This window comes from Crotalus tigris, unplaced genomic scaffold, assembly GCF_016545835.1.
Source record: "Crotalus tigris isolate CLP2741 ecotype Arizona unplaced genomic scaffold, ASM1654583v1 scf7180000024167.7108832, whole genome shotgun sequence".
Classification (NCBI taxonomy): Eukaryota; Metazoa; Chordata; class Lepidosauria; order Squamata; family Viperidae; genus Crotalus; species Crotalus tigris.
This window is the reverse complement of record NW_024100417.1, coordinates 2701514-2719555: the sequence shown is the minus strand read 5'-3', so window position 1 is coordinate 2719555 and position 18042 is coordinate 2701514. Positions and strand designations below refer to the sequence as shown.

The 18042-nt window shown below is 40.4% G+C and overlaps 1 protein-coding gene across 5 annotated transcripts in view; it reads right to left on the bottom strand.

Moving 5' to 3' along the window:
- Positions 1-13886, bottom strand: part of AMPD2 (adenosine monophosphate deaminase 2) — a 62247-nt gene extending 48361 nt beyond the window's left edge. Inside the window, exon 1 of one of the 5 annotated variants that reach the window (XM_039323236.1) lies at positions 13866-13886. Coding sequence is in view for 3 of the 5 variants with exons in the window: in XM_039323230.1 (XP_039179164.1) it covers positions 4493-4571 (79 nt within the window). In the remaining 2 variants the exon portion in view is untranslated. Of the gene's footprint in view, positions 1-4492; positions 4926-6831; positions 7243-13865 lie in introns of those variants that run through there. The other 4 variants (XM_039323235.1, XM_039323232.1, XM_039323230.1 and 1 more) reach the window with 4 other exon arrangements.
- Between the last annotated feature and the right edge of the window lie 4156 nt (positions 13887-18042).

Sequence of the window (18042 nt, the reverse complement as noted above, 5' to 3'; positions counted from 1 at the left end):
GGACTTGAACATAGAATTCTTGGTCTTGTTCAATTCCCAAACCAGTTAGGACCAGAACAATTATCAGTATAATTTAGTTATTCTGACTAGAACTGTGAATTACTTGATTAATGGATTTTATATGTGGGGTAGCAAAAAAAGATGAACTCTGAGAATTACAAATGAAAGAGGATGATCTCTGATTCCCTGATCAGTTCTCTGTTTGAGGCAGACCAGCATGGTATTAGGAATCACAGGGAGTAGCATTCCCCAACTACATGATTTCTAGATATTTTTGGCTCAATCTTTCATCACATGAAGCTTTGGATATGTTTACATTGAAGACAGTGGGAATAGTAGTGCAATACATGCTGAAGACCTGGCTAAGTAGAGCTGTCTCAGAGTTTTTCTTCACAATCTACAACAGCTTTTTCAATGAGTTTTGTTGTTCCATAAGATTTAACCTCTTGTGATTTTGCATGGATCTATTTTTTTTCCAACTTCATAAAATTTCTTGTTTCAAAAATATTTTTTTATATTATATGCAGAATATTCTTTCAAATATAGTGGTACTTTGGTACTCAACTGCTTTGAAACTCATCAAATTTGATACTCAATGCACTTTGACATGAAAGTTTTGTCTTGGTACTCATTGTCTGTTTGATACTCAAGATACATGCTAGAACTTGTTGGTGTCAGTTGCCTTATGTTTCACTACATTATTCTTTATGGGAAAAAACTGTTTGGTACTCATCATTGTTGATACTCATCGCACCTCCCAGAACCAATTAATGATGAGTACTGAGATACCTCTGTACTGAAAAGATACACACAATTTGTTGGCGCAATGGTTAGAATGCAGTATTGCAGGCTGATTCTGCCCAGTCTGGAGTTCAATCCTGACTGGCTCAAGGTTGATTCAGCCTTCCATCCTTCCAAGCTCAGTAAAATGAGGATCCAGATTGTTGGGGCTAACATGCTGACTCTATTAGCTGCTTAGAGAAGGCTGTAAAGCACTATGAAACAATATATAAGTCTAACAGCTGTTGCTATTTTGTTTCACTTCCAGGATATTGTAATGAGCTCAATAATAAAAAGAGCACACTAAACTCTCTGTTTAGTGTTGCTCTTTTTATTACTGAGCTCATTACAATATCCTGGAAGTGAAACAAAATAGTGTTACTGTTTAGTGTTGTTTATTACTTACAAAAGTTTTTGAAGTCTTGACATTCTGTAATACTAGAAGGGACTGCTGCCTGTTTATCACAGGAATGACAATTCCTTTGAGCCATTTCAATCCCTGTGTATATTTCTCATGGCTTTCAACTCTACATAGCCCAAATGAACCCCACAATGAGAGCCAGGCAGAGAAGTAGCCTCCCCAAATTAGACTGTAATAAAATCTTCAAATGCTGACTGATGAAAAACTGAGAGTCACACTGTTGGAGAAAACAGGATTTCAGGAACACTGTGGATTAATTTCAGTATACAGCATTGAGATTGAAACCCCATTCAGGGCAAGTTTCTCCAGCCAGGATGAAGCCACAAGAAGTTACAATAAACCCACTGTCTCGTTTTTATTTATTTATGGCAACTAGGCATTTATTTACTTATGGCAACTAGGCACCTGAAAGTAAACATTTTAGAATGATGAAATATTGAGAAAATAGAAAAAGGAACAGATTTTTAAAAAGAGTCTCATATTCATCAGCACTGTACATACTTTCTGACATCTCTTACACTGAATTGATCATTGCTACCTGATTCTTTTCGGAATAGACACATCTCCAAATATGTAAGCCATCCAAAATATTGGAGAGCTCTTTAGATGAACTTTAATCATCAACTGTATGGTGGAGACTTATTGCTCCAAGGGAAGAGAAACTGGATCTTGTTAAGGCAACATAAAAAGAAGCCAGATGGAGCAGCAGTTAGTAGGAGCTAATACATCTTGTATTAACTAGCGACCTCCACACTGCAGAAGTACTTGCACATGAAGATTGTGTACGTCATACTCATGGAGGTTTTTTTAATGCCCATATTTGCTTTTCTTTTTTAAAGAAAATACAAATATTTCAGTTTCCAAGACTTGCACATTCTATTTCTCTTGTCCAAAGCACTGCAGGTAATGGTTTTCTTACCTTGAGTTAAGCCACAATGCAAAAACTCAATGCAGAAAAAGCAGTTTGATTTTTCAGTGAGGGTATTATTTATTCACCTACTCAAGCAACTTAGGTGACATACCCAGGTGTATCTTTTGCCACAATCATATTGGGGAATGTGCCTACGTACACCCTGCTAAATTCTCTTTCCAAATGCTAAAGTGTAAGCCCTTTAAGATAAAACACATCAAGAAATAAATACAAGAATTACTAGAATTTTACTTTGTTAAAAGATATAACAGAATCTTGAAAGCCTATTGATATTGTCCCTCTCTGCCCTGCCTCCCACCCATATAACAAAAAGAATCAAGGCAGGGCAATTTTGAGTTTCTTTCTCACTCACTCCTCCTTTACTGGCTAAACCAGTGTTTACTTAATAGTTGTGGAATATCTTCTTCTTCTCCTAGCTAAGAAATGGCTTTTTTTTTTTTTAATGTTTACTATGTTGCCTCTACTCAGTGGTGTTTCCAGGCAATTTCCTTATGGAACTGCTTTATTGTTAGTACTATTAGAACAGCAATTCTGAAACAATGAATTGTGGATTATCAATGGCCCATGAAGGCCTGCCACATAGTCTACCAAAGTCTTCCCTCATTGATTAATCAACCAGTCGCACAAGAAGCACGCTTACTCCTTCCCATCTTTTGCATTCAGTGGCAGTCAACTGCTTCATGAAAACAGCTCAATAGCCAAAACCTGTTTTATTGAAGCAATAATGCTAGCAGCAAAGTGAGTAATAAAATTCAGAACACTGGCAAAAGTAAACAAGTTTCAAGTATTGTTATTGACTATGAATCTATACATAATGTGGTAAGTGGAATTATATTCTCATACAAAGAAGAAAAAGAAGAGAAAATGCAATATAGTAATGGGAAAAAACCCATTTTCATTGAGTTAAGATCCTAGCTCTTTAGGTTTAATATAAACTTTCATGCTGTTGACAAAAATATAAGATTTTTTAAAGTCTAATTTGTTGTTTCCTGCATTTTCTGAACATTTATTTAGTGATCCATGATTGCCTAGAATTTAAGAAACACTGCAGTAAGAAGCACCCTGCAGATCCTCCAGTACGTTTAAAACAAATTGTGAACAGTGCCTTCTTAACTACACAACCTGGGAAGAAGAAAACATGATCACCTTGCAGTCACAGTCACGGTAGAGCCAATCTTATAGATCGGGGTGTCAAACTGCCGGCCCGTGGCCCGGGTGCATCATAGCGAAACCGCACCTGAACCCATGGCCGGCAATGGCAAAAAAGTTGTGATATGTCGTGACATGTCACATGATGTTGCTACTTGACACCCCTGTTATAGATCTTTATGACATTAGACTGCAGTTAATTTATACAAATTGGCTATGACTGCTTATTACAAAAAAAAAAAAATGACAGCACCTGCAATTTCATATTATCTCACTGGGCTTAACCTTCAATGTAAAACATGCTCTCACCATTTACTTTGGGCAGGACTAGCTTAACTGAAGCTCTGCATCTTAAAAACAAATTTAAAAACAAAGGTATTGAACAGATTTCTGCTCATGTTATTAAATTTAAATAATTGGGAGCATCCTTCCTTCTGCCAGCACATCTAATGCTTTTTGACCCATCTTACAATTTTTGTGCAGCAAGCATAAAAAGTAACTACAACACAGATGCTTTAACCTAATGTGTTTGCTGAAGGTTCATAGTAATGGTTTCTAGTCTGTATTACACAAACAGTTGTGTGAAATTGTCAAGTCTCTTCCAAATTTAATGTCCCTTTTTGCATCTCTCCACTGTATCCATTACAGCAAATTCCCAGAAATTCCAGCTAGCTTAAGGATAGGTAGGAAATCCCAACAGATCTGGAGAACTCCAGGTTCCTCAAAGCTGCCGGTGTGCACAAAGAGAATGGCGCATGTGTGTTAAAGGGAGGACAGAAGACACCACATTATACCTATACCTCCAGCTGCAAACAAGCAATCCCTTCCTTTTTGCTCTTCCCAGGGTGCCATCCCACACAAAGTTACCAGGGATACCAGAATGAACCCAGGAAAACTTATTCCTGAATTTTACAAATTGAGAAGTGCTGTTAAACCCCCAGTAAGGAAGCAACCATCTTTCCTGTTTGAATAAGCACCCCATTAAAAGAGCCGCAGGGATATGAATAAAAAGAATCCTGATTGCCAATTTCTCTATTCCCCCCCCCCACACACACCATCACCATCATCAACACCATCATCACATAAAGAGAACACCAATACAGGAAAGAAGCGATCGCAATTCATTTCTGTGACGAATGAGTTATCCTCACTTTCTTCCGCACATAACAGAAGCCAGCGGGAAGCTGGAAAAGCAATCCACAGATGCTCACCTCCTGCGCTGGGAGCCTGAAGGCTGGCCCGCTTCCTCAGCGGGGAGCCGCTTTTGGGGGGGCCGATACCAGAGGACATTTTGCTTGCTCCCGATGCTCCGCAGAAGTCTTGCAACCGGTGTTGCTGCAGCCACCGTGCTCCAAAAGAAGGCGGAGACAGAGTCGGCTTGCCCCCCTACTATTGATTGATGGAGGCGCGTGGGAAAGACATTAGGAACCTACGCAGAACAGGGATGGATCGAGGGACTCTTTCTCTCCCCTTCCCCCTCCCAATTTGCCGATTGGCGTTCCTTATACACTTAACAGAGCAACAGAGCTGTCCCCGCATTGATGGCGTGGCTCGGCGGAGCTTTCAGTGGTAGACTTTATAAGACCCTCCCACCTTCCACTGCTCCCTGAGGCCGAACAAGAGCATGATACCGCATTCTCCTTAAGCGGAGCCACAAATGCTTATAAAATCGTCACAGCCAGTCTTAGTCCCCTAATTGCTTTCGCTAATAATCTACCTCCCACTTTTGCTTAGGCACCGCACCCAAGATGCTGTAAATTTGCCGGCTGAGAAGGCGCCAAAGGAGCCTCTCCCGAATGAAGGAACCCTGGATGTCATCAATCCAGCGCTAAAAGGCGGCGGCGGGGGGGGAGTGTCTCGCCCCCTTTCGAGCAACAGGGTGGCAGCCTTTATCCTCCACCGTCAATGGCGTGGTGGCTCAACATGCTGGAAGAAGCCAGCTTTCCACGCCAATAAGACTCTTGGCTTGTTTAACTTCATCCACATTGCAGACAGAACCATTAACCAAGTGGCTGGGTTTCTACAACTCGGTTCACTAGTGGCCTAGTTTAGTTGCCCTGTTAGGTAAGCCCAACCAATTCGGAGCAATTTCTTGCTCATAAATCGCTCATAAAACATTCAAACCACGAATCGACCATAATTCGACAGTTAGGGCTAAGCACACCAGCTTAGCGGAAGACGTCTCCTGATTTAAACAAAGGGAGAAACGGTTCAAATTACACTTCGGTCGCCTCCCTGACGTTACAAAGGCGTGCATGGATTACGCGCGCCCCCTCTCCGAACTAGCCAACGCTGTGGTAATTTAAGCTGTAAAAGGCAATGGCTTTTCAATGCAAAAGTTGCGGTTTGGCCCCAGTCAGCTTTTTCAAGCCTTGCTTTCAACCGGAAACGGCCTACTTGGTGACGCGCTAGCAGCCTGGGAGTTAGAGCCACGGCTTGGGGGCGGGGAACAAGTCAGAAAGGGCTTCTCCGGCGGGGGGCCCGTTTCCCTGCTGGGAAAGCGCCTGCGGGGCATTGGGCATTGGGGCGGAATTCGAAAAGGCCGGCTCTTCCCGCTCGGCCCCGGCTTCCCGGCGCCTTAGCTGGAGATGCCCGGCACGCAACCGCCTGCGGCAAGGGAGGCGGAGCTTGCAAGCGGGGTGCGAATCCAAGCTGAACTCCTCTGGGGAACTCCCGTTGCCAGAGCGGGCAGTGGCGCCAGCGGTGCGTGGGTGGTGCACCCCGGGGGAATAACGCGCCTTCTTACGGGAGAAAGTTGTCTCCCGGCGGGGGCGAGAGGCCGGGGGAAGGGAAGTCAGCTGTATCTGGGAAATGGCGCCCGGAGAAGCTGCTGTTACCGCTTGCATGGACTTCCAAGTCAATATTTATTTTTTCCCCGCAAACCGGGATCACAAGCGACGTTTAAAATACTGGTCGTCGCCTGCTCGTGGCCTCTTAAAATGATTTGACGCGGTCCCTCCCGGCCTTAATTTGAAAGAAACTGAGCTACCAATAAAAGAATATTTGTAGCTCAGAGTCGTCTTTGAAACTCTGAGCTTTGTTTTCTTGCAGACGTTTCATTACCCAAACTAGGCAACATCATCAGTGCTAGCTCAAACTGAGCTATGCTAACGAGGAGGGGAGGGGAGGAATGACCCAGAAAGAAACTCTTTTTCCCGCTGCGTCCAATTTCCACACTCGGCCACTTTCCGTCTTGCCGAGCGACTTCCTAACTTTCGCCGGCTTAAAGCGGCCTCCGGGTTGCGTTTTTTGCGGTTCGAAACCTCTGAGCACGGCGAACTCCTCCCACCGTGATGGGAAAGCCAAGGGGATGGATGAGCTAAGAACTTTCTAACCGGGGATGCGCGCGGCGTGGCTTTAAAGAGCAGGCTCCTGGCTCTCGGAGGGCTTAGTCGTCTGCGCCTGTAATACCCCGAGCAGCAATTAGGAGAGATTAGGAGAGAGAACGTGGAAGAAACCAGACCGGGATAGTAGCTGGGGGAAGGCGACTGGGCAAAGGAAAATAAGTGACAGGGGGAGTAAGAGAGAAAGGAGCTAGTCCGGAACTTACTTTCTTTCAAAACAGCGAAGGGTCTTCCCTACCTGAAGCCATCCTACTGCTGGCTGAGAGCTCCAGTAAGTTGAAGGCCCAGCTAGCAAATAAATCGGGCAGAGGGCGCCAAGGGTCAGGCGAGGCTGAGCGGGTGGGTTGCACAAGCACTTCCTGGTCCAAGGTTCCAGCTCGGCTCAGCACAGCTGGGTGTTTTTGGCTGGAAGATGTGACCCAGCCTGGCTGCTGTGTTGCCAGCACTGATGGGCCCTCCTCTCTTCCTCCCTGGCCTCTAAGCGGAAAAAAAAAACAGCTGTTCCTGGAGCGAAGAGGAAGCCGTCTTCGGCGTGGGCAGCCCCGGCTGCCTCGCAAAATTAAATCGCGGTTGGGAGTTCAGGAGCCTCCGCGCAGTGGTGGAAGCGAACCCGGTCAGTCGTTAAGGTTGTCCGAATATAGCACCACCTTGCGGCAGAAATGGAAAACTTAGCAATTATGAAGGGAAAACTTCTGGACAAGTCAGCAAATTCTTGAGAAATTATTTGGTGTTCTCTAATGACCTACCTGATGACAGATGTTTGTAATATTTAAGATGTGAAAAAAGAAAACGCGGGGGGGGCGTCTTATAATCAGTCCTTTCTTTTCAATCCTAAATATAAATCAATCGGATAGGAATGAGAACAAGACTACTGCAATGTCTTTGAAGGCCCAGTACCTTAATGAGACATTATACAGTAGGAGAATGACCTTTGAATCTAGTATAAGTATATTACACCAGAATAATGATAAAAATGATCAGACTTCCTCAAGATAAGCAACTGCAATGAAATGGCACTGCAAATAAATTATTAATGGTTTTAAATGTAAATTAATGTTAAGACTACACAGCAAGTGAGAAAGAATAGTTGTTAGATCAACTTAGGCAATAAATTGTTCATTTTATTTTTAATCATGAGGCAGCCCTATATAAATATTTTATCTGCAATAATTCAAAAATTGGTTGTTTACGTCTAGCCAAATCAGCAGTTTTCCAACTCACAGGATTGATAATCTTATCAGAATTAACCTTTGGTTTATTTTTTCACTCTACAGCTGCCTGTAGAAACAGCTATATAGTACTACATATGCAACCAAGCAAAGCTTGTGGGGACAAAGTTGGAGTAGATTGTACTTTGCAGTTGTGCCCAGAGTCATATGATTTGTTTCTTTTGATGCATTATCACATTACACCATTCAGAAAGATGAATGCAATCCATGATCCTAAAAAGTTTTAATCCTGGCTTAAATTATGATTTGAAAATCTATTTATGGATCTATAAACTCAGCCATTATATCCAGATGATATCAGATTGAAAGACACACAGCACAACTCGAAGGTAGTAATTTTGACAAGCCAAAAGTTAGCCATGATTTTGGTACTGATTAGTCATGGACTCCTTTAGTTTGTGAATTCTGGAGGGGGAGTACTCAAACTCTCTTCTTCCAACATTGTGTTTTGCTTGTGATAAGTTCTGAAAATAGGAAGGCTTAGAAACATCCAGGAGACCATATTAAGATCAGAGAGGAATGTGGAGGAGAAGATGCTGAGTAGCGCAGATGCTGGCTGACAGCTGAAGAGCTATTCTGGCAACAATTACATAGGCAGTGCTAATAGCTATTGAAGAACAAATATTGACTTGTTGGTTTATATCTAAAATAAAGGTTGGTTTATAAACCTTAAATAGACCAAGCGATTTTCACCAATTAATGGAGTTCTGATGAGACTGGGACAAGATTCACTGAAGCAATTGAGGGCATGCCCTGGATAAAAGTGCTGAAGAGGATACCCAAGTAAATAACTCTATAGCTGGGATAAGAAGATCAAAGGTTTACCTATCAAAGATTTTAAAAGCCTGTCACCTATCATCTCTTCAACCTGAGAGTAGATGGTACACTGCCAATTATTTATATAAGCTCTTTTCTTAGACCTAGAGGGTAAATACGAGTAAAACAAAAAAAAAAAATGAGTACCCTAGGATGGACTCAGGGTATAGATAACAGGCTATGGTCATATATGTTAGGAATGCATTCAAATTAAATCATATGTAAACATACATCATACTATGTTAAAAATTGCTTAGAAAGTTTTTGAGACATTTGAAACCGGTCCAGAAAAAATGTATTTTTACTTTAGACTGTGCTAGGCTAAAGGGAGGTGGAAAATTGTTCACTAAAGAACAAAAAGAATTAGCAATGTTGAAGCTGAAAAGTAAAAGCACTTGTTTACTGTGGTAAGATTTGGCTGATAGCCCCAGTGTTTATTGTTTTACAAGGTTGAATAAAGAGAGAATACACTGTAGTCTTGCCCTATCCCAGTCAGATTCTGACACCCTGTTTCTGTGTCCCTGATGACAGTATTCATATATATTAGGATTTATTGTAATAAGGTTGGGAGGTTGGTCTGAAATTAGGAAAGTATAGAATGGTAATTATTTTATTACATCTATAAGGAGTACACAATCAGGACATTTGCATGATTTCTGGACAGTTTTATTAGCAACAGTATAGAAGGGGCTTATCTCAGCCTCCTGGTTTTTTTTTATTTCCCAATTTTGCCTGTGGCTCTAATGCTTCCTAGTAATCTTTAAGCATTAACAGGATATGACCTTGCTTAGCATCCTAAGAGGCTGCCACCTGCTGTTGGCCTGCTAAAGATACTTGTAGCTTATCAATAAATGTTCCATTGATCACCAATACTGTACAGCGACTAAAACTCTTCAGTTGAAACTGAGCTCTATTGAAGACTTTATAGTTGTGTTCACACTCCCTATTACAATATTGAAAAGCCCTACTAATTTTCATCCAAGTACTAACCAGGCCTGGCCTACTTAGCCCTCCAAGACCTGACAAGGTGTTGCCACTCACTGAAGCAAAGAAATACTAACATAATTAAAGTGACAAAATAAGAGCTGCTGTCAGCAAGGTGGAAGAGAAAGTTTCAACTTCACATTTGATTGGCCCAGTCCTGAGAAATACTGGAAGGAACAACATAGTGTGAAAAAAGGAGTTTCTTGCAAAAATGCATTACCCAGCTTTCATGGATGCATGTCTTAAGCAGGTCTCTTCTCTCAATCACCTAAAATATATAAATTGAATGTAACAAGGAAAGGAAATAATCTAAACAACATAGCATTCAATGGACAAACATTGTTAATTGAATAGAATATAATACAAATATAAACTTTCCCACTCTCTGCTGTACATTTAATTAAGAGGAAAAAATGTTTAGAACATGTTGTGCTTGAAAAGAAGATTCACAACCCAATTCCAGACATTCCAAGACTAAAGTGATAGATAAGGAGAAGTAACATCTGCTGATGCATTCTTACCCTTCAATCTACAAAAGAATTGCTCAAATCTGGTGCATTACTCTGGATCCAATTAATGAGTCCAAATGCCTCATACACACTTGGGGAGGATTGTAGAAGTCGATCATACAATGTGATCAAAACTCATGTTCTGTGTTATAATCATTGCTTACAAGATATGATTACCAGTTTTACACATGCAGATTCTGGGATGGCCAGTCATTGTTGATCCTGGAGATAATAATAGCCTAGTCCTGGTCACCCCAGAATCAGCCATTTCTCCCCCAGTGATAGGATTTAGATTGATTGTCAAGTGAGCTTTCAATCCTGAACAACCCAATCAAGATCACTACTGGATGTTCCTGTCCAGAAACTTCCCACACACTGCACTAGGAAAGTATGGATACCCTTTGGGCAATTATAGGGCGTTTTTGCACCATCACTATTTTCATTACCCCAAACTTCAGAAGTAATTTAAATGTGACCAACATTGCTTAACATGGCTAACCTGTAATGCTGAGAAGGAAAGAAAATCACCATGTTGCTTCAAGTTACTAAAGATTTGAAAATTCCTTAAATCTACTATGCACAAAAGGGAAAGAGAAAAATCTAATAGTCGAGCACTGTATTCCAGTCATTCGATATTCTTAATTTCATCCCTACTTCTTTTGTCCCTGACAAGATCTAGGAAACTAGGAAAAAAGGTGGAACTAGGGTCTTAATCACAACAAAATAGAACAGCATCATGATTTTAAGCTTTGCTAGCTGCAACTGAGCCAGATATAACGCAATACAGCTCCAATACAGCTGATATGGTAATAACAGGAGAGCTTTTGATCTAAAGCACGGGTTTCAAACTCTCCACGTCATGTGACATGTTGCAACGTATCACAATTTTTTTTGCATTGCCGGAGCTGGGGTGGGCGCGGCCTCTGTATGATGCAACCAGCCCACGGAACGGCAGTTTGACACCCCTGATCTAAAGCTTTTTTCAGAATTCTTCTCCAGAATCCTTTTGTGGAAGAGCTGTCAGACTGGAGCATTTGATTACACTGACCTGTTTCTCAGACCAAATATATCAATATTCTGCATTTGGCATAGAATACTTTTGACTTCCAGATGGAATTACTATACACGACTACCATGGATGTTATGAAACTGAGCCATATGGTATATGGACAATTTCTTCCAGTTTTGGAAGAAATTATTTGGAAGTACACTTATTTTTAAAAAATGTGGCATTGCCAGGGCTGCACAAAGGCATCATTATACCTAACATTGGTTAATTAGCTCCTAGACCTAAAATCTCTTGAGATACATTGATGATACCTTTAGAACTATGGACAAGAAAAGACAATGCAGGTTTCCATCAGACTCTGATGCTGAGCTGAGCTGAAATCAAGCTATACAAAATATTCAAATATTCAATCTATATCATGATATGCCTTTGTTTCTCTTCCCCCCAGAATTCACTACTAGCCATAGCTGACTAGCCCAAACTCCATGATATGAAGATATCCCATAAGGGGAATTATTTCATAAGGTTCTTTACTGGGATTTATATGAAACTAGGCAGGCTGCAAACTGCTGAATTAATTATGTTTGGAAGAGTTAGCGGTAAAAGGAAACCAGGCCATCAAATAACAGGGTGGCTGGACACCATGAAAGCTGACACTAGCCAGAGCATAAACCCACCCACCCCCAAACATAGTGCAAGTTTGGAAGATGACGAGAGACCTTTCTCATAGAATCATCAAGAGTCAGACATGACTGAATGGATATCATCACAAAGGTAGTAAGAATATACTACGTTTCAGCCTCCTTTAACTAAATGCAAGAATTTCTCACTCTGCCAGGAAAATATTCTCCTAAAATATTCTCACAGAAATAAAATGGCTACGGAAATTATAGAATATAATTTCTATTATAACAGTACTGTTATTAACCTGTCAATGATTCAAATGAAAGAAAATACTAAATTTCTCTCAAGTTGAATTTAACTCCTGGCTAAGCATATGCATATATGATTGCTCTTGTTTTGTTCCAGAATGTGTTTTCACCTTATTGGTCTGACATAGAGTAAGTCTGATATTTCCTTTTATTCTCCCACTCAACTAACTAGTTTGACTCTGCTTGAGCTTATTTTTGAAAGATCAGCCAGTATTCCTTGAGTTATAACATAATTGACAAACCTTTCCGGGAAGGTTTGCACCATTGCCATATTATAGGCAATTCAGTGTAGAATTTGAATTCAAAACATGCTTGTTCTTAAAAATGGTTGCAATTTTTACTGAGAAAGTTAAATATTATTTAATTTTTACGTTTATAGGCCACCAATTGCAACTTCCAATGAGTCTTCTGGGGATTATTTTTCAAAGGTAAAATATTTATGGGCTCTCTTATTTTTCACATCTCTCTGTTCTTTTGTTATATTGTTGTTGTTGTTGTTGCAAATTGTTCCCCGTTCATCCCCCACCCCCAATTTTGTCCTTAGTCCATGATAGGAGCGTTACCAAAATCAGAAGCTGCTACAGAAGCTCCGTAGGCTGTCAAGTTTCATTGTAAGGATTAAAAACATATTCTGGGCAATTGCTTTGCAAAATCACTTTAATCCTTGGCCAGAGAATGGAGTATTTTTAGAAGGCTGAGTACAGGGAATGTCAGATACTCCCTCTTGTAGCCCTTTTGAAAGCACGATGACATGATACCTCCACAGTGAAATCACAGAAGCCCATATTAATGTATTTATAGTAACTGGGATGTTCATCTATTATTTTTTAAAAATAGGAAAACATTGGTTGCCCAGGAAGAGATGGGCGGAAGGGAATCTTGGACACAACTCACAGTGCTTGAAAATGTATCACAGAAGTAGCCTTAATTGGAAATCCTTGTTGTGTAGCCCACAACACAGCTTTCCAAGCAATGCTATTCTAGATCCCTCACCTGACAACATTACTCAACCTTTAATCCAGTGTTTTTGCATTTGTAGGTAGGGAAGAGTTTTGCAGAAATACGTCATCTCTATTTTTTCCAACAGAGAATACTATATTACTTACTGAAGGACACAAACAATTCAGTTATGAATCTGACCACCACTCCTTCTGCTTCCTCTGATCATTATTAGTTAATACCATGTATTTCTTAGCTTAACACACTCTTCCAGTTCAAGTTTGCTCCCTTTGTCCTCTCTTTAGCAATCTGATGAAGTAAATCATTGTTTGCATTTTAAAGACTTTGATATTTAAGTGTTAATATTCCCAAACCCATTTTGTGGTTTGTAGTTGAAACGGACTCTGAATCAAGTTATCTCAGTTTGCCACAATGGGATTAGAGCTGTCTGAGTGCTGAGAAATTGAATCATTTATTAACAGATTTAGCCTTTTTTAGTAACAGTCGTGATCCTCTGATAAATTCTACGTCGTTTTTGTTTGCTTACATTAGGCAAATTAATCTACAGAAAAACTTCTTCTGAATACAGAACATGTAAGTAAGGCTGCCTGGATATCCCAGTTTTCTCTTCATTATTCCGCAGTTTAGAAATCTTGGCTGACAAGAGCCAGCAGCTCTAGCCAACAGTTGAAGACAAACTCAGCTACTGCTTGTTCTTTTGGATCCAGAGGCAATGATCACACCAGTGAATAAAGAAACTTTAAGCTTTATTATTAATTCAAGCAAACAGATCTAAAAGCATAACATAAAAGACATACATACCAAGCAAGATGACACCCACATCTCTTGCAAGCTGCCAAAAACTCCTTAATAAGGACTGCAGAGATACTCTAAGAGTGGCCAATTCCCACAGTACCCAGTGCTGGATTCTGTGCAGAAATTTCCAACAATCAACAACAACCCCAAGGTTTTTATCAAAACTTGGTACTATGACTTCATGGCCCTGCTATGGTCATGAGACTGTAAAACCTGATCTTGACCAGATGACACATGTCTCTGGGGAGGGGAACCAAAAGTTTGAGATTTTTCATAGACTGCAGCTATCTTACCTCCTACCCCCACCCCTTTCTCTTTTATTCAGTAAACAAGAGTAAAAAAAAATCCATTAGGTTTGCTCAGAATGAGTTCTAAACTCCTAGACTTTTCTTAATAGGAAGGAGAAATCAAAATATGCCATGAAACTCCTCGGAGAACAACATTGCTACCACACTGTTTTCTCATCCAGTGCTGGTGTAGAAGGTGTGGCAGCACCATTAAGTAACATGTGGCACAGGATTCCATTCATCCATCTTGGCTCTCTCTTTTGAAACAGAGCAAGCATGGCATTTGTCACCTGCCCATCCATTCACTACTTTCCTTGTTCTGAATACATCTAGAGGACACCAGGATGGTTAAAAAAAAGGGCATCAAATTCAAGAAAGCCCATATGAAATGTCACAACAGTTAGTGTTAGGGAAGGGAAAAAATTAGTCCCATTGTTCTTCTATGTATGAACATTCCGGCACAGGAGTTGCATTGCTAGGGATTTTACATTGCTAGGAAAACACTTTAAATAGTGCAGCAAAATATTTAAAAAGATTCACATAGTGATATTGGGAATGTCACAAAAATTGCCCAGTATATTTAAACAATTTAACCCTCCACATGGAAAGAGAACAGTGCTAAAAGTGCTGCATTTCCCCATACAATTGCAATATGTACTCAGTATACAGTTGTGTAGCAAAAGTACAATTTGAGGGAAGCTATATTAAAGGACCATAAGAAAACCACAATTACTAAGCAAAATATTGTTTGTGCAAAACAGCTTGAGAAATTGTTTTCTTCTTGGTTGATTGGTTAATTGATTAAGTGCCATGAAGACAGTGTCAGCTCTTAGCAACCGTATAGATTTTCTCTTTGACAATCTATCCTTAACCCATCCTTTAGGTCTTCCAACAGTGCGCTTAATCACCACTGTAATTGAGTCCATCCATCCTGCTGCTAGTCATCTTCTTTCCCTAGAAACTTCTCCAGAAAGCTCAGTCTTGATCTTGAAGAAGACTTATCATGTGGTTCTAAGAGTTGACACTGAGTTCATGGTGCAAAATCTTCTTTCATTTGTCATTATGACCTGAATCTCAACATCTGAATCACAACAATTATGCACACGCATTCCAATTGAAAATCTGGGAAGTAAGTATGAGTGTGTTCATATACAAATTTGGATGGGATGAATTTCTTATTCATTCCAGATCAGAACAATACTGCATGTGGCTAACCACTATTCCATGTAAAAGGAAAATTCTTCCTTTGGAAGCTGTGAAGCAATACTGCATTCTCTTAAGTATGGTTATTCTTATCCTTGCAACAATCAGAGGCCCAGCATTTGCAGAGCTTCAGTCTTTATTTCTCAGTGCATCACAAGCAAAAATATTTTTCCTTCTCAGGAAAACCCTGATGCTGTGGCCTTATCTGATCTTACTCCATAACCTTCCTGAGTGCCATGAGGCAGCAATTCCCAACTGTGGTTGTGTTTACCCTGCATAATACCATGGTATGATAATCAATAGTCCATTGAATAAACAATTACTGGTGGGGTTCATACCATATGCAACAACACAAGCTACATTATTGCTCAGTGTATGGTATGAAACCAACTTTTGGCTATTTTTGTTTTCCTTTGAGAAAAGCTAAAATGATCATTTCCATTGTTTGGGAAAGGCTGCCTGGAACTAATTTTAACAAGGCATAGTTATGGGAGAGGCTCAACAGAGGGAAGCATTTTACTTGGTCAGACCTGGTTAGTGCCTGAATCAGAGACCACCAGAGAATTCCAAGGATCTTGGCTAGCTGGAAAAATGTTTTAAAAAATCCGCAAAGAAAACCAGTCCCATATTATTATTGCCTAAGTAACCACAGATATGTGCTGATATGATCACCAGGAACGCAGCTTGCCTTGAGGGCATCTTAAATAATTTCTTTAGTCATGGAACAAGAGTTAACAATAAAGTACCAGTAGGAGCTACTCAGTGCAGCTGTATGTGTTTTGCTCTGTGCAGGGCAGAAAAGAAATTACAGTCCAGTCAAACTTTCAGCATAGCGACAAATTGCACCACATAGAGATGAACAAGTTTATAATTGCTGCAACTAATGTTCAATAGTGACACAAAAGAAGCATTTTGTTTATATTGGGCACCATATCCTCAGGATTCATTAGACAAAGGTTATCTGGGATAGCAGAATGTTAGCAAGGCACCAATCCCATCTAGGCGGGGGAGACAAGGGACCATATGATATCATGTATATCACAACTTCGTATAGATGACTATTGTATTGTGCCTTGTTCATAGCATTTGTTGGACTGGTGCAAATTACATAATTTGTGTCATTTGACTGATAATGTTATGATAAATGGGATAGGATGATGACCTCTACCAGACATCTGTGATCCCCTTTCAAGGTGTCTGCACAACTAATTGAAAACCCAGATTCATTGTAAGATAAATAGCAGACAAGTGACTCGTTGGAAAAACAGCCACTACTGAGATAATATTGCTAAAGTGAGGGATGCCTTATATGGAAATGATAATGCAGCTAGAAAGGCTTAAGGCTAAACTAGATCTGGAATTGAAAAGAAAATATAACCCATTCCTCCCCTGTGACTCTACGATTCTTGGGGAAGCCTCTCTTCAGCAATTGGCATGGGAGATTTTCATGCAAAGGCTACAGTATAGGTTCAAAGTCCCTAAAATCTGCCAATCAATTTTAACAAAACTATAAAGACACTTATACCATCATGGATGTTTTGGCCCATAAATAACATAAAATTCTTTCCTGATTTTTTTTTTTTAACTTAAAAGAAAGCATGATTTGACTGAATTTTTGTGAGGAGAAATTTCAGCAATCCCATGTCACCAGAAATTGTACCATAATGTCAAACTGAGAGCACCAAAGAGAAATATATCTGTAGCTGAGGGGTTCTTGGTGCGCTCGTAGCTTGGTTGTTTTCTTGCAGATATTTCATTATCCAAACTAGGTAACATCAGTGCTGGTCCTATGAGCCCTCATTTCAGCCCTCAGCTACAAATATTCTCTTTTATTGATATCTGTAGTTATTGATCCCCATAAATCTGTGAGTGTTATCATTATCTCAGTTTCTACTTTTTTTTCCAAGAAAAAGTAAATAAAAGGCAAATACCTTTTCATGTGATAGCTCATGTGAAAACTGATCAAATAAATGCAAATAAATGTGTGTGTTTTTTAAAATGATCAGACTCTGATGATGTTACCTCTTGTGTCCTGGGCCTGATGAGGCAGCTCAGCAGGCCCAGAAATGTTGCAAATGGTCCTGGGCAACCCAAAAGCTGCCCGGGACCAGACTGGTTGGCGCTGGCCTTGCGCGCAGGAGCAAGGCACAAACAAAGGAGATTTATGATAGGCTGTTTGGGAAACTATAAAAGGACTGCAAGCCTGTTGGGTTACTGAATGGTAACGTGGAATGAATAAAGAAGAACTTGGTTACAACATGAGTGTGTGTCGCTTCAATGCCGCGAACCCCAAGATGTAAAATTGCCTACTAGCAGAGGAGAATGTCTCACACAACCTGCTGAGAAATTAAGGAAGGCCTCTCCCCTAGGAGGCCCTGCTCTGATCCAGAGAACCACTGATCTCTCTAGAACTGCACCCCTGCTCATTTAAGAATTTGTTGTGGCAAAATGTAAGGATTGATTGGAGGGTGGGAGGATTTGATGAATGAAGATAACACTTTAAACAGCTTTAAACAGCTTAAATGGCAGGGTGGAGAGAACCATAATAAGCCTGTGCTTCTTGCCAGCCTTTAAGGATTAAACTCATACATTGCCCATCTTTTTAATTTCTTCTTTCCAGAAAGAAATAATGGAAAATATGTTCCTTTGAGGAAGGGGGGAATTCCACCCTTTATCCCAGCCTACTCAGCCAG